General features: G+C 42.5%; 2 protein-coding genes across 2 annotated transcripts in view; both read left to right on the top strand.

Moving 5' to 3' along the window:
- LOC115404702 (interferon-induced protein 44-like) overlaps positions 1-15694 on the top strand; it is a 52407-nt gene that overhangs the window by 4750 nt on the left and 31963 nt on the right. Inside the window, exons 3-5 of the mRNA XM_030114096.1 lie at positions 2850-3002; positions 3205-3370; positions 10851-10951. Coding sequence (XP_029969956.1) covers positions 2916-3002; positions 3205-3370; positions 10851-10951 — 354 coding nt within the window. The 5' untranslated portion in view covers positions 2850-2915. The remainder of the gene's footprint in view (positions 1-2849; positions 3003-3204; positions 3371-10850; positions 10952-15694) is intronic.
- Positions 1-15694, top strand: part of LOC115403871 (interferon-induced protein 44-like) — a 391401-nt gene that overhangs the window by 365820 nt on the left and 9887 nt on the right. The window lies entirely within an intron of this gene.

Genomic DNA, 15694 nt, shown 5'->3' with positions numbered 1-15694 from the left:
ATGTGACATAAAAGAAACTGAAAGTAAGAACAGTCTGTTAAACATCAGCTATTTGTGGACTGAGCTCACTGAGCTTTGACTTCAGATGTAACCAGACATCAACAGCTTCACAGCTTTACTGGACACTTTTCACCTCAGATTTACTTCAATAAAAACAATTCATTGCTTTCCAGTGACACCGTTATTTTCCTTCAGCATGGGTGGTGGAAAGGTAAGACTGCTGTTTACCTTTCAATTTTTTTGATGAATGATTAATTTAAATATGTTCAGTGTTTTTAAAATGATCAAACATGAATACTGATAGAGATGATTTTTTGTTTGTGGAAACTTATTTATATAAATGATGTATTTTTTCAAGTCAAAAGAAAAGTCTCCACCTCGACCTCGACCTCGACCTCCATCTCCACCTCCACCTTCAAGAAGTAAGTCAATTTATATTTCAGAAACAATACAAAATTCACTTAAGTACATAAAACAAGTGCCAATTGCCCAATATTATTAGAAAATATGATTTATGCAGATGTGTTTGTCTTGACAGCTTTTGATAGACCATGGAGAGACGTACCATGGGGGTGAGTATTTAGGGGAGTGTAACACTGCGTTGATGATGTAGCTGCGACTGCTGATCTGCTGGACTGAAGCAATTTGTCTCATGCGTCTTGCTATATATGAGCGCGGTTGGCTTTTTTTTTTTTTTTTTTTTGGTCTCTCACTTCTAATCACGACTCCCTTTGAAATCGTGATCTGAATTGATGTATCTCCCCCCCCACCCCACCCCCCACCACCACCACCACCCCCACCATCACGCTCAGAACTCGTCTGAGTAGAGTTGCCAACCGTTCCTTGAAAAACGGAATTGTTATGTATTTGGACGTAAAAGTGTGCATTCCGTATTGAACTGAAAAGGAACGCATTTTGTTCCGTATTTTTGTGAGAGTCAAAACGTGAGCAATGGAACATGCGCTTTTTATGAAAACTTACGGTAAATTGTGCACCGGCTCTGTGACCAATGAGCTGACAAACATGGCTTGACAACACAGAATCACTCTTGGTCAAAAAAAGACCGTTCCTCGTAGGCTACGGCAGCTCATTGGCCAATAGTCAGTTTGGTCACAGAGCGCATGGGAAGAAGTAAATCAAAACATTAAAACAGCGCAGCATGGCTTCCAGAGACATGTAAGTTTGTGCCGTTTCCATATCGGATATATTATGTTTAGTTCATTGATGTGTGTCTGCTGCTGCAGACTGTGGAGTGTTTTCAGTTTAGAAACGGCACCTTGTTGGTTTTTCTGTTCAAAAGGTTTTTCAGTTTTGATTTTGCACTTTTTTAGTTGAAAATTAAAAAAGAACATGTTAAAATCCAGAAGAGACAGCAGCTGTTTGATGTTATTTTGCACATTTAGCAATAAATATAGAATAGAATAGGAACAGAAGACTTTATTAATCTCAGTGGAGAAATGTACAGGTGTATCGGCTCATAGAACACACAGCGGGGTGCAAAAGTAATGAATGGTGCAATAATTAACAAGTGATAGTGCAAATCATAGTAGGATTGATAATAGAAGCTAAAGACAATGAAGATCTAACTGTATGTACAACCTGAATCTTAAAAATATAACAGGAAATATATAATATATACAATATATACAATACAATATGCAATATACGATGCAATATATAACTATACAGTACGATATATAATATGTACAATATGTTTTAGCGGAGTGAATGGATACAGCAGAGTGAATGGATGATAAAGTGTCGCTGAATTTCTGAAAGGGGGGCGGGTGCAGGATATTATAATGTCCAGGATTAGGTTATATTCTCCACAGTAGAATTGTACAGTCTGGCAGCGGTGGGGATGAGAGGCCTGTGGTAGCTCCTTCCTGCTCTGAGGGTCTCAGTCTCCTCTGAAGGAGCTGCTGAGCTCGTCTACCGTCCGGTGCAGTGGCTGAGAGCTGCTGTCCATCATGATGATACTGGAATGATAACTGTCTCACTGTAGGCCTCAAATACAAACTGATCAAGCTGATCATGAGTTATTACAATCTTGCTACTGTAGGTGTAATGCAGTAGCCTAATGTGTTTTTATAGTCTGTAATAGGTATAACTGTGGCAAAATGCTGTTATATATATGCGTTTTTGACCCCCTAAAAACCCAGTTTTTTTTCAGTGGCCCGCGAGAGGTGTCCCCTATTTCAATCTCTGGGAGTTGGCAACCCTACGTCTGAGTTCCTTTAACTCTGTTCCTTTTCAAGACGGAATGCCGTAATTGCCTGCATGTGTCTTTAAACCTCAGTAATTTCATTGTAATTTGTAACTTCTGTAACTTGTGGCAATGACAATAAAAGCATTCCATTCCACTTCTGTAATACAGCAAGAAATATTTGTCAGTTTTGAAACATGTGGGCATGAAGTTTCTGCTTCATCCTGATCTACTCTTATTTTGAACAGGAATAGAAATGAAGACCTTTATTATGTCAAGAATTTTAAGCTTCAATCAAAGGCTCAACATCTCAGAGTTCTGCTGCTTGGACCACCAGGCTCCGGAAAGTCCAGTTTCATCAACTCTGTTGACAGCACTCTTCGAGGAAGAGTATCAGCTCGAGCTTCAGCAGCCACCAACTATGGCAGCAGCTTCACTCAGGAAGTATGAAGAACTTGTATACTGTTGATAATTCACAGAAAGACACACAGGATGAAAAGTTAATAGTTTTCTTCGACCTAAAGACAGAACAGCTACTTTCACTGCAATTAACTGACTGTCAAATAGAGAAACTGAGCAACTGAAATCTGACCTCAGGCTAACGGCACATGCTAACATTGTCATCACTTGTTTCAACTTGCAGTACCGAAGTTATAAAATCCAGACAGAAAAGCCTGGAACCTATTATCCTCTTGTCTTTAGTGACACTATGGGTATTGAGAAGGGCTCTGGGAGAGGAGTTGATGTGGAAAATATCAAACTGATCCTGAAAGGACACATCAAAGAAGGATTCAAGGTACAATAATGATAATTTCTCTTTCCTGGTATTTTATTTACCAAGAACGGAGAACACAGCTCTGTAAACAACATAAATATTATTCGTTCACATTGGTAAAAAAACAAACCAAAAAAAACCATGACAATATATAACTGCACAAACATTCCAAAACTGTATTACAAAGTAGAGTATCATTTTGAAATTCTTCCTTTTTTTTCAGCTCCTTCCTGGCAGTAAACCAACTGGATCCTACTACATTGATACTCCGACCATCAATGACAAAGGTCATGTTCTGGTTTGTGTTGTTTCTGCCAACGCAGTAAACCGGATAGATGACGAGACTGTTCGCAAGATAAAGGAGATCAGAGAAGAAGCCCGGGAATTGGGTGAGTGCATCGAGCTGTTTCAGAAATGTTTATTAGATTTTTTTTGTGCACAGTTTCAAGACACATGGAACCTGAGGTCTGTTTCACGACACAGATTCCAAAAATGCTTTTAAAAGACAGCATAAATGGAGCCCTGTTTCGACAAGTCACCATCGCAACAGGGAAGCGGATGGAGGGGTTTTCATTTAACCCGTTTGGCCCGACGGACCCGGTACCGGGTCCAAAATTTTTACGCTCCACTTCAACATGTGTAAAAAGTGACTAAAATGCTGTGAGGATGTTTTCTTTCAACTGTGTCTCAAACAATAAGCCTTAATCTCACTAACTGAACATCTCAAACTGCACTTTGATGACCGAGTGTTTGATTTATAACAACTTTAAAATTTGTATGCAACATTTCGACATGCCCCCCTCACCCGCACCTGCCGACACAAAACGCTACAGAACGCACGGTCCGTCTGCTCCATCCCAACATATTTGGTATCTTGAGAAACTAGAAAAGCTGCTCTTTAAGATGACACCAGGCAGAATATTCTCTGAGCCGACCGGCTCCCGTCAGCGGCAAAACAAACCAAAAGCCGATCTTCACATTTCACAGCCAGCACCTCAGATTGCATGATTCTCACACACTCCATTGCCAAATCTCAAAGCTATTCACACAAAACACAACATATTTTATTTCCTTACCGTTTTGTGGTCATTTTCCACCTATCCAGACTCTCCTCTGACCAAAATTGACTTCATAATCCTCTAGCGAAGTGAAGGAGCGTCGTGCGCCACAATGTTTATATGCTGCCTCGTGTCGCCATCTTGTGGGCTCGTCGTTAACCCTGGGAGCTCAAATCACGTTTGTTGATGTTCTACGTCTCGCGAGCTTTCCAACGATATGTTACACGTGACTAGGGGCTCATCCAGCTGGGAGACAGCTTCGAACATAACCCCACGAGCGCTGCCGCCATCTTGGATTGCAGGTGCGCCGGTGCGCACTGCAGAGTGAGACGCACGTGGATGGCAATTAGTGATTGTTTCTGACATATTTAGCAATTTTTTAATTCTGAAACATGCACATTTATCTTCATTGAGCTTTTTCACAGCTAACTGTACATTGTTTTTTGTTTTTTTCTTGATGCGCATTTTGCAGATATTATTGTTTACATATTTCAAAGGGTATCATTTTTTTGTTTTCTCAGTGATATAATTGGCTATTTTTGTATTGATTATATTATTATAAATATATTTCAGTTGGAAGCTAAATGTTATGGTTCAGTCATGTATAAAAATTTATTTCATACTGTGCACAATACTGTGCACAATTATAAGTTTCTCCACAAAAACTATGCAGAAACTGCTAATATAGTGGCTAAATGTCAGAACCAAAGGGTCCTTTGTATATATACAGACCCTTGTAGTGGAAATTAAAGGTATTTTAAAGTCAGATTCCTTTCAAAGAAAAAAAAACCCACTTAGTGTAGTTTGGCACAGGTTGGTCTCTAAGTGGCCAAATGGAGGGTTCGCCTGGTACTATCCAAACTGAACCCTATAAAATCTATGTGCTTTGTGCTATTCTCATGAAACTTGGTACAGTTGTAGTCAAGGAGTTACTGAATACAAGCAGTGGCATCATTATGGCTAGCTTCATTGTCATCATGGAGTTTTTCAATGTGGAATCTGAAAAAAAATTCGGTGAAGGTAAAAATTTCATTTTTTTTCCTCTACTTTATCAAAACTTGCTCAGGCATATTAAAAATCACAGTGTTTCTGACACTGGAACAATATTCTGTAAGGTCTTAGCTATCAATTGAGACCAAGATTATGCATATTGTCCAAATAATGGTGGAGATACTGTTGATTTAAAATGGATAGGCATTTTTAGGCGAACCTTGCCACCAAAAACCCTAGGGTTTTTAATGTGCTGATACAGCAACGCATAGGTGGAGAAAAAGTAACGGAGCAACACAAAAACAGAATCCACAGATCCTGTGGATGTCCAACAACGTATGATCATTAACCAAATTGCTAAAAAGCACAAATGGTAACAAAATAATTGATAAAATAACCAGCTCTCACCTTTAGTAGAGCTGGAGTCTCCTCTTTTTTTGTATTTTGAATAGCACAACACTTCATATTGATTTGACCAAGCCAGCAGAATTTTCTGTTGTTTTTTAAGCACATAATAGACTGAAAACTTTATTTTTTTAAATGAAATACTGTACTTTGACTGAGGGGGCGGGGGAGTCTGCGTGAGGGGGCAACGCAAACTGACCCCGGCTCCCCCTTGACGCCGGGGCCGGGGTCAGTTTCCAAAAGTCCAACTTTATTATTAAATACAAATACACATACCATATTTTTCACACTATAAGGCACACTGTCAATGAATGTTTTTTTTTTTTTTTTTTTTTTTTTTTTTTTAACTTTTTTCATATATAGGACTCACCGCATTATAAGGCCCATAGAACAGACAACCCAGTCTCACGGCAATTCATGCTCTGAGTCAGGTAAATTAATTTATCGAATCCTGTCCAGGAGCAGCGCTTTGCACAGTTTTTCGTGTCCCACACCTCTTTTTAAACTAATCAATGAGAGTCGCCTGGCCACGCCCCCCTCACATTAAACGATGCATATAGTATTGTTTCTTTTATTCAGACGCTCAGATAACAGCCACCTTTACTATCATTGCCCTGTTCACACTGAAGGTAACTTTAAAGATGTGTGCAGCCACACAGCTGAACAGGAACATTCTAGACATCGCGATAGTGTCCAGTCCAGTATAAAACGGGAGAAAAAAATTATCCACGTTCTGTATGAGTGAAATACAAATTGGCGATCTAGGTGGTTCCATTCTCAGTAGAAATGTGTTCAATAGCGAGTAAAGCGACATAAAGCCAGTTTGACTGAGGACGCTCCTCTGCATGGACATGCAGCGCAGCGCGGCCGCTCCCAGTGTCGCAGCGGGCGCAGTCAAACAGCTCGACAACTGGCAACTGGGTGGTTTTTATTACCGTATTTTCCACAAAAAAGGCGCACTGTTGGGTTTTGAGAAAATTTGAGGCTTTTAGGTGCGCCTTATAGTACGAAAAATACGGTATATGAAAAAAAATAAAATGCTCTCTGGGGGCCGGATCAAATGTGGAGGCGGGCTGTAGTTTGGGGCCCACTGCTCTGGAGGATTAAGAAGACCGCAACCACAAAAGACGTCCAGGGATGATGGTCTTTTCAAATCAACAGGCAATAGCTCACGATGACTGTTAGTGCGAACTCTTTCGAAAGTTGGACAATTTGGCAGCGACTATGGATGATGTGAGACACAAGGAGACGGCTCCTTCCACACCACAACAAGATACCTTCTGATTGTGTCTGGCGCCCCTGGAATTCATAACAACCCCTGGAAGATCCAAGGCCAGAAGATTGCTTTTCTATCTCCCTCTCCTCTCATTCCCAAAGCAACCCGCCTCATCTCTGGACTGGTTCGTTCAAGGACGTCTCCACGGCAACTACCATCTGAGAGTCGCTATGAACTGGAGCACAAAGGGCAAGGGTCAAACTACACACACATACATGGATTGATGAATTGAAATGCCACACATACGCAACACACATTCCCTCCCCCACTCTCAACGCCTCCACCCACTCTTCTGCTGACGACCGGTGGTGATGACGTTGTTGGGGTTCACAGCATTAATGTTCTTCTGGCTCACATGGGCTGCACCAATAATGTTGTGATTTTAACTTAATGAATTTGACTATCAGTAACAATTAATGATTATCAAAGATAATTATCAGTTCAAGAATTTTGGATCTGATTTTCACCAGATAACCTCAGGGCACCACCTATGTTTAGTAGGAAAAGATAGCCAATTCGTTGTAATCAATCTCATAAACTTGGTTAAACTATCAATTTGGAATTTGGATTAATAATTATATTATTAACAATTACCAAATTTTAACAGTAAAACCTGGAGGATTCTGGAGTTCTTGGAAAGAAGAGATCGACATTCCATTCATAATAGTGAAACATTAACGACACAAATGATTCCAAAAATTATATTTATTAACAATAAAGCAAAACCAAACACACAATTCTATCTAGGTGTCTATACAAGTCGTGTTCGTATGAATGAGCGTGTGTGTGTGTGTGTGTGTGTGTGTGCAACAGTAACAAGTAAAAAACTCAGTAACAAAGGAGAGCTTGGGAGGGGCTAAGCCCTGTTTCCGCTCTCAAGTACAACTTTGTAAAAGCCAATTCAAAATGATTCAACATGATCTGAGTTGTCCATCACCTCAGACTGGGTGGACGATGTTGGATTGACCAGGTGATGTTTTGGTGTGATGCTGGAGGTTTAAGCATTACAGTTCAGTATCAAAATTAACTTGCAAACCCAGCATTGGGTGAAGCGAAGTGATCATTAGCTTACAGACTATTAACTTATCCTCAGTTCATCCTAACCGGAAAAAAATCTCAATTAAATCCACATATCATGAACACAAACAGTTCTATGCTTGGCAAAACCTCTCTATGCTAAAACTCAGATAGTTATCACATTCCCTTGTCTTTGGAGGAAGAGTCGCTCGGTGCTAGCCAGCTGCTCGGTGATAGCCAGGTGATTGCTCTTTGTCTCCCGTTAGCAGGTCCCTGCTAACGTTTTCTGTTGCTGTGCAGCGGTAGAAGGTGGAGGTGTTGAAGAGTTGAAGTGGTGTCCTTGTCATGGGCTGGAGGAGTGGGTCCTGGGCCTGGGTGTCAGTCAGATGCTGGGGCTGATTGGTTCTTGGCTTGGTCGGTCCAGTGATGCCATGTGCTTATGACTGGAGGCCGGAGATCCTGCTTGCAGACTGAAGGAACTGGTCACTTCACCTGTGAAAGTCTTAAAGCACAGTTTGTGAGAGTAGAGGCTGTGTTCCTCTTGCCTGTTCTGGTGGTCCATGGGGAAGGAAACGACTGGATGCTGGATGCCAGTATGTGGTTAGGCCTTGGTCGGGGGCCTCCTTCCTTTGTTAGCCGTTAACAATGCTGGCTAGCCAGCTGTCGAACTAGGGAAGGTCCCTTCCTGCCTCCTCAGAGGTCGGGCGAGAACTCTGCCGAACCTTCCTCTTCGAAGGTTCGCTTTGAACTCTGTTGGTGGGGGAAGGAGGAACCGCAAGCCAGGCAGAGTTGCGAATCCTGACCAATCACAATTCATCATCTCCTCTCAGAGGTGGGCTTTGAAGCTTAGCTCGAATTTCAAATGCCTCCCCCTCTTTGAGAGTGGGAGGAAGGGCTGACACCCCCCCTTGCTGTGTGCATGCCCACACACAGCAGTCATGGCAAATGAACAGCTTCCTGGTGATACCCGCGATCCCCAACAATGTGCTGCGCTGATGATGTAACTGCGACCGCTGATCTGTTGAACTGAAGCAATTATCTTATGTCATTGCTATGTATGTGCGTGTGTTTGGCTTTTTTCCTGGACTTTCACTTCTAATCATGACTCCCTCTGGAACTGTGATCTGAATGGGCTCTATGCACAACTCAACTACTTCCTGAACTTCAAAGGTTCCTTGTTTCCTGTCTTTCATGATAGGACGAGGGGCGCTCAAATAGCAGAGTGCCCCATGGGGAGGCTCGCTGTTCCACACTTTGAAAACCCCTGGTATAGAAGGAAAGCAACATGGCTAAAATAAGTTTTACATTACATTATATAAGGGTCATAGATATCCCACATTTTTGGTCTCATTGTGTTATTCACCATATTGGCCCGAATATAAGACGACGCCGATTATAACACGACCCCTATTTTTCAAAGATCATTTTGCGAAAAAAAAAAATGCTGAAGACAATAAGGTCACTCACAAAACAACTTTTTATTATACAATTATTATAAACTGAAAATGAAAACATATTACTACAGTATTGAATAGTATATATATATATATATATATATATATATATATATATATATATATACACACACACACACATATATATATATATACAGTATATATATATATATGTATGTATGTACATATATACATGTATATATATATATATATATCTTTCTCAAAATAAGAAACAATAAGCAACAAATAAGAACCTTTAAAGCTCGTGTCCGGAGTTTTGAAAGAGAGAGGTTTTTTTAATCCAACGTCTCGAGGTTCCGCCCTCCCTCTGCTTTCATGAGCGACCAAGCCACGCCCCTTTGATTGTGCACGCGAATTATCTGTCGGGTGAAAATGAGAGCCTCCGAGTCCTACATGTTCTGCAGACCATGGATATATCCGAGGTAAGCGGGGCGGCTGCTGCGGAGCAAACTCACCTCTGCCTGGGCGAGTGCGCGTGCTCTCTGGCTGTGTGCACACTTTGACTGACGGCATGACAAGGCGGAAGCTCGAAATCTATTGGCTGACGCTGACCGGTGCTTTTTCGGATAACATGGAGGTCTATGAGACGAAGGCAGGGCTCATGAATACATTTTTATATTGCTTTATGCTAATATTATAGTAAAGTATTGAACCAGACAAACACATTTAAGCTCTGTTGAAAAATGATACATACATTGGAATCGAACGGAACCTCCGGACACGAGCTTTAAGGGGTCAAAACTGCATAATGTAGATAACTTTCCAGTGCCTTCAGCTGAATCAGGCTCTGGTGGTGGACATTCCGTCTTTCCGTTTTTCAGTGACATATTCACTCACCCTATCAGTCTAGTTCTATCAGTCTCTCTGAAGCGTCGCTCTTGGGACCACGGAAAGCATTTCTCATAGTGTTAGCATTCTGTAGGCGTTTTTTCTGTGCTCTCCAATATCGAATGAGGCGCTCTGCTCCACCAGATCTCCTGGCGGCTTGTCAGTTGTTTAATGACTCTGCTGTGTTGATCACCATCAGTTTAAAGTTGGCATCATAACTTCACCTCTGTCGTTTGCTCAGTTGTCCAGCGTTCGAGCCCCTCAGTTCCAGATGATCCTCCATTTTTCATCAGATCATTTGACCTCATTTGATCACGGCCACTCGCTCTCTGGTCAGTGATACTTTGGCTCCATCTAGCGGCGCGGATGGGTATTGACCAACTACCGTAAGTCCGCGATTATAACATGTCCCCACTTTTGAGGATGCAATTTCTGGAAAAAAACATCGTCTTATATTCGGGCCAATACGGTAATTCAGTAAAAATTATAAATCACAATTGCTTTTGAACGCCTCACATTAATGTCCAAGCTGCCTGAATGGGATTGAAGTGAAGAGCAGCAGAGTTATGGTTCATTAGAGGAGCTGGTGAAGGTTTGACAAATATTGGCATCAAAATGAAAACCAACCACCTCTGCCTGAAATAGCTGCAACAAATACAATGAATCCCTGTGCGTAATGGCACTGCACTCTGACGCTGGATTTTCCAGTGAAACTCAGGGGCGCTGTCTCATGGTGTATAGTGAAAAGATTTGAAATAGCTATTATTAACCTTTTAAATTTGAAATATTTAAACCATTATTTTCTGCTCTTTCTTGGCAGGAGTCCAACTTGTAGCAGTCCTCACTAAAGTTGATGAAGCCTGTCCTGAAGTCCAAAATGATTTGAAGAACGTCTACAAGAGCAAGTACATCAAAAACCAGGTATTTTATGAGCTCAATATAATCCCATAAATATTTTATATATCAGCTTTCTGTCCTGCTCCTGAAAATTTACTTCACCTTAAGAATCTGCAATGGGCCGGGAGGACAGAGAGCCATCTGCTCCCTGACTGGACAGTTCAGTTGTCACTCTCCAATCAGGTGATTCTTCACAATTCTGAGCTCTGACTTCAGTTTAAAATGTTGGCTCCGCCCCCGAGCTCTGTGATTGGTTCCTCACATTGAGAAAACCCTCCCACTCCCCCCTCCACTCTGCTCCAACTCAGTGTGCACGACGCTACATGCACATCCCGTACGCGTGCACAATCCTCCAGAGGAAACACAGCAGAAGCCACTTCGACTTTATTTTGTTCAAAATAAATGGCCACTTCGTCTCAGGTAAACCATATTTTACCTTGTCACTACATGTTCAATGCAGAAAGAAGCTTGCAAAAATGAAATGAAGAAAGACTCACTCCGCCCCCGCCCCCACTGCTGCTACTGCTACTGCCAGTGGAGCAGAGAGGTTGTCACGCTAAATCCTCAGGCAGTGCTTTGCGGGGCCAGATATCCAAAACACGCTGATCAATGTGTGATTTTTTTCCACAGAAATATAGCATGAACTTTGTAGTACATGATGTCAAAAGCATTTTTCTCGTCCTGGTTACATTAAAATCGCGGACAGCACCTTCAATTATTTTTTGCTGTAACGTAGTGACATAAGACCTCATTAATTAAATTTCGGTAATATTTTACCTGTTACAATCTAAGTAATGTGTGTTACGATGAATTCTGACTTGAGTAGGTGTTGTTTTTTATAATTACTTTAAAAGAACACTGAGAGACAGTCCGCCTGTGGAAAAACAAAATCCACGAATGAGACTTCATTCCTGTTGCTGGAATGGCGAAGATGACAACAGACGTGGATTCTACATTTGCGAGATGGACATATTCTTAGAGAAAAAGACAAGAGCATAATGGTGAAGTGTAACCTGTGTGCGACATAACTTGGACTGGTGCCACGCTAACACTGAGCTGAGAGATGCTCCTGGCTATATACGAGGGGGTACCCAAAAAAAACCGGAATTTGGTCAGAAAACAATAATAATAATGAGTTCCGACTTCTGGCTGTCAGATGTGCTGCAGGTAAGCCTTATGCACATCTGTGAGAAATCTGAGCTCCCAGAGTGACACTGACGCCTGTCAGGAGCTATTTATAGCAACAGAGTGCAGAGGCGGTCTGCGATTTTTTCCAAAATGGCGACATTGACGGGGAAGCCAGAGCAGCGCGTAAACATTAAATTCTGCTTTCTGCTGGGAAAAAACAGCAGCAGAAACACTCACCTTGTTGCAGCAAGCCTACAAGGATGCTGCTCTGGGGAAGAATCAGGTCCATGAGTGGTTCGGGTGGTTTAAAAAGGGCCAGATGTCGGCGCGTCAGGTGCGCTCAGCCGTGAAAACAATGCTGAGCTGCTTCTTGGCTGTCCAGGGTATCGTCCACAGCAAGTTTGTCCCTCCAGGTCAGACTGTAAACCAGGACTACTGCATGGAAGTCCTCAGACGGCTCCGTGAGGAGGAAGCGGCCCGCGGAGTGGCGGAGTGGAGCCCGGTTGATCCACCACGACAGTGCGCCAGCGGACACGGCGCTGCGCGTCACGCAGTTTCTGGTGAAGAATAAGATGAATCTCCTCTCCCATCCGCCTTATTCGCCAGATGTAGCCTCGAGTGACTTTTTCTTGTTCCCCAAGTTGAAGAAGGAGCTGAAGGGACAGCGGTTTGCAGATGTGGAGGAGGTGACAGAAAAATCGCAGCCGGCAAAAAATGGCACTTTTACGCGCGGGTCTGACGACGCATTGGTGAAGTGGGAGACACGGCTGGAGCGCTGCATGAATGCAGATGGGGATTATTTTGAAGGCGACGGTGGTGTTTTATTTTGAAATGTCATAAATAAAAAGTTATAATCAAATTCCGGTTTTTTTTTGGGTACACCCTCGTACATATATATATATATATATATATATATATATATATATATGGACAGCTCCAGGGCCTGACAAGATTCACACCTACTGGCTTAAGAAGCTAACTGTACTCCATGAACGCCTTGCAGCACAAATGAACCAGCTGCTAATGTCAGGGACCCCCCAAGAGTGGCTAACCCAAGGTCGGACAGTCCTCATCATGAAGGACACCCAGAAGGGAACAATACCATCAAACTACCGGCCTATAACCTGCCTCAGCACCACATGGAATCTCCTATCGGGCATCATAGCGGCCAAGATAAGTAGGCACATGGATCAGTACATGAGTAAAGCACAAAAAGGGATTGGCAATAACACCAGGGGGGCCAAACACCAGCTACTGGTTGACAGGGTGATCGCCCAAGACTGCAAGGCCCGCAGCACCAACCTGTGCACTGCCTGGATTGATTACAAGAAAGCCTATGACTCAATGCCACACACGTGGATACTGGAGTGCTTGGAACTGTACAACATCAACAGGACTCTAAGGAGCTTCATTCAGAAATCAATGGGACTGTGGAAGACAAGTCTAGAGGCCAACTCAAAGCCAGTGGCACAGGTGAGCATCAAATGCAGCATATACCAAGGTGATGCCCTGTCCTCCCTGCTGTTCTGCATAGGCCTGAACCCCCTCAGCCAGATCATTACCAAGAGCGGCTTTGGATACCGGTTCAAGAGCGGAAAGACTGTCAGCCACCTCCTCTTCATGGATGACATCAAACTGTATGCCAAGAATGAGCATGACATCGACTCCCTGATTCACCTCACCAGGGTATACAGCAATGACATCGGGATGTCATTCGTACTGGATAAGTGTGGACGAATGGTATCTAGAAGAGGGACGGTGATCACAACTGAAGGAGTTGAATTACCTGAAGGAAACATAACAGATGTGCAGGACAGCTACAAGTACCTGGGGATCCCACAGGTAAATGGTAACCATGAGGAGGCAGCTCGAAAGTCAGCCACAGCCAAATACCTACAGAGAGTAAGGCAGGTCCTGAAGAGTCAGCTGAATGGAAAAAATAAGATCCAGGCCATAAACACCTACGTCCTACCAGTAATCAGATACCCTGCTGGCATAATATCCTGGCCACTGGAAGAAATGCAAGCCACTGATATCAAGACAAGAAAGCTCCTTACAATGCATGGAGGGTTCCACCCTAAGTCCAACATACTGAGGCTATACACAAAGAGAAAGGAGGGAGGCCGAGGACTAGTGAGCGTCAGAGCCACTATCCAGGAGGAAACCAAGAGCCTGCATGAGTATACCAAGAAAATGGCCCCCAGTGATGATCTGCTAAGTGAATGCCTCACACATCAAAAGCCCAGTAAAGAGGAGCCAGAGGAGCTATCATGGACAGACAAAGCCCTGCATGGCATGTACCGACAAATTGAAGAAGTGGCTGACATTGGAAAAACATACCAGTGGCTGGAAAAGGCTGGACTGAAGGACAGCACAGAGGCACTAATCATGGCTGCACAGGAACAGGCCCTTAACACAAGATCAACAGAGGCCGGGATCTACTACACCAAACAAGACCCCCTGAATATATATATGTGTGTGTGTGTGTGTGTGTGTGTGTATTAGGGCTGTCAAATGATTAAAATTTTTAATCAGATTAATCACAGCTTACAAATTAATTACTCATGATTAATCACAAATAATCGTAATTTCCAACTATGTCTGAAATATACCCTTTTTTCCTGTATTGCATGAACAAATAAACGACAGGACTTGATCATATATACTTAACACGTGATGTGTTTTATATTTAAGGCTCCAAATAAAATAAATATTCCAAAAACTAAAACATGCACACCATAACATATTGTCTGTGTGTGTGTGTGTGTGTGTGTGTGTGTGTGTGTGTGTGTGTGTGTGTGTGTGTGTGTGTGTGTGTGTGTGTAGTGCTCCCTCTGCAGTCCCTCTAAAGTTGGCTTTTAGCAGGAGTTACATTTTCAGGTCTGTAACAAATGTTGTACCACAAGAAAAGTAAAACTAAGAGATACCACACTTTTTTCTTGCACAATTAAACAGGGCATTCTTAGCCAGTGCTCCTTTTTGTGTTGAAAACAGAAAACTGCTTCAACATTTTTTTTCCCTTGTCCTGTTCAGCAGTTGGGGCGTGTAATATTGTATAATTGTGGCTTTTTACTATCTGGACAGATTTTACTGTTAGCAGCAGGAAGAGACTGAATCTCCTCCTGCTGCTGCCTTTATTTAAAACTTGCATCCGGCATGGCTGCCGTACAGGACCGGGACGGAAACCCTCAGAGAGCGAGAGAGAGAAAGAGAGAAAGAGAGAAAGATGGGGGGGGGGGCGGGGGGGGGGGGGGGGGGGGGGGCAACTTATGTACAAATTCACAATACAAAACAGTGTTGTCGAAGCACCGCACACAACCAAGAACAATCCCAAACCTCAATCTAGACAACACTAAAACAGAGCCGACAACCAACACAAAACATTACAGAACCATACATATACATACATACATATTTAGGTATATATATATATATATATATTTTTTTTTTTTTTTTCCCTGACGAACCATATTAGTTAACAGAACAGGCCACAAAAATAAAAGGACTTCTGAAAGAATTAGGTCACTGAACCCATCTCTTTAAAACTCTCTCAAGGACTCTTGGGAAAAGGACCTCAGGGTTGCTATCCCAGATGAAAAGTGGAGCATGACATTACGCCTAGTTTACTTCTTTTCAATC

This window comes from Salarias fasciatus, chromosome 17 (assembly GCF_902148845.1).
Source record: "Salarias fasciatus chromosome 17, fSalaFa1.1, whole genome shotgun sequence".
In the NCBI taxonomy this organism is placed as follows: Eukaryota; Metazoa; Chordata; class Actinopteri; order Blenniiformes; family Blenniidae; genus Salarias; species Salarias fasciatus.
The sequence above is the reverse complement of the archived record's forward strand: the minus strand, read 5'-3'. Positions and strand labels throughout refer to the sequence as shown.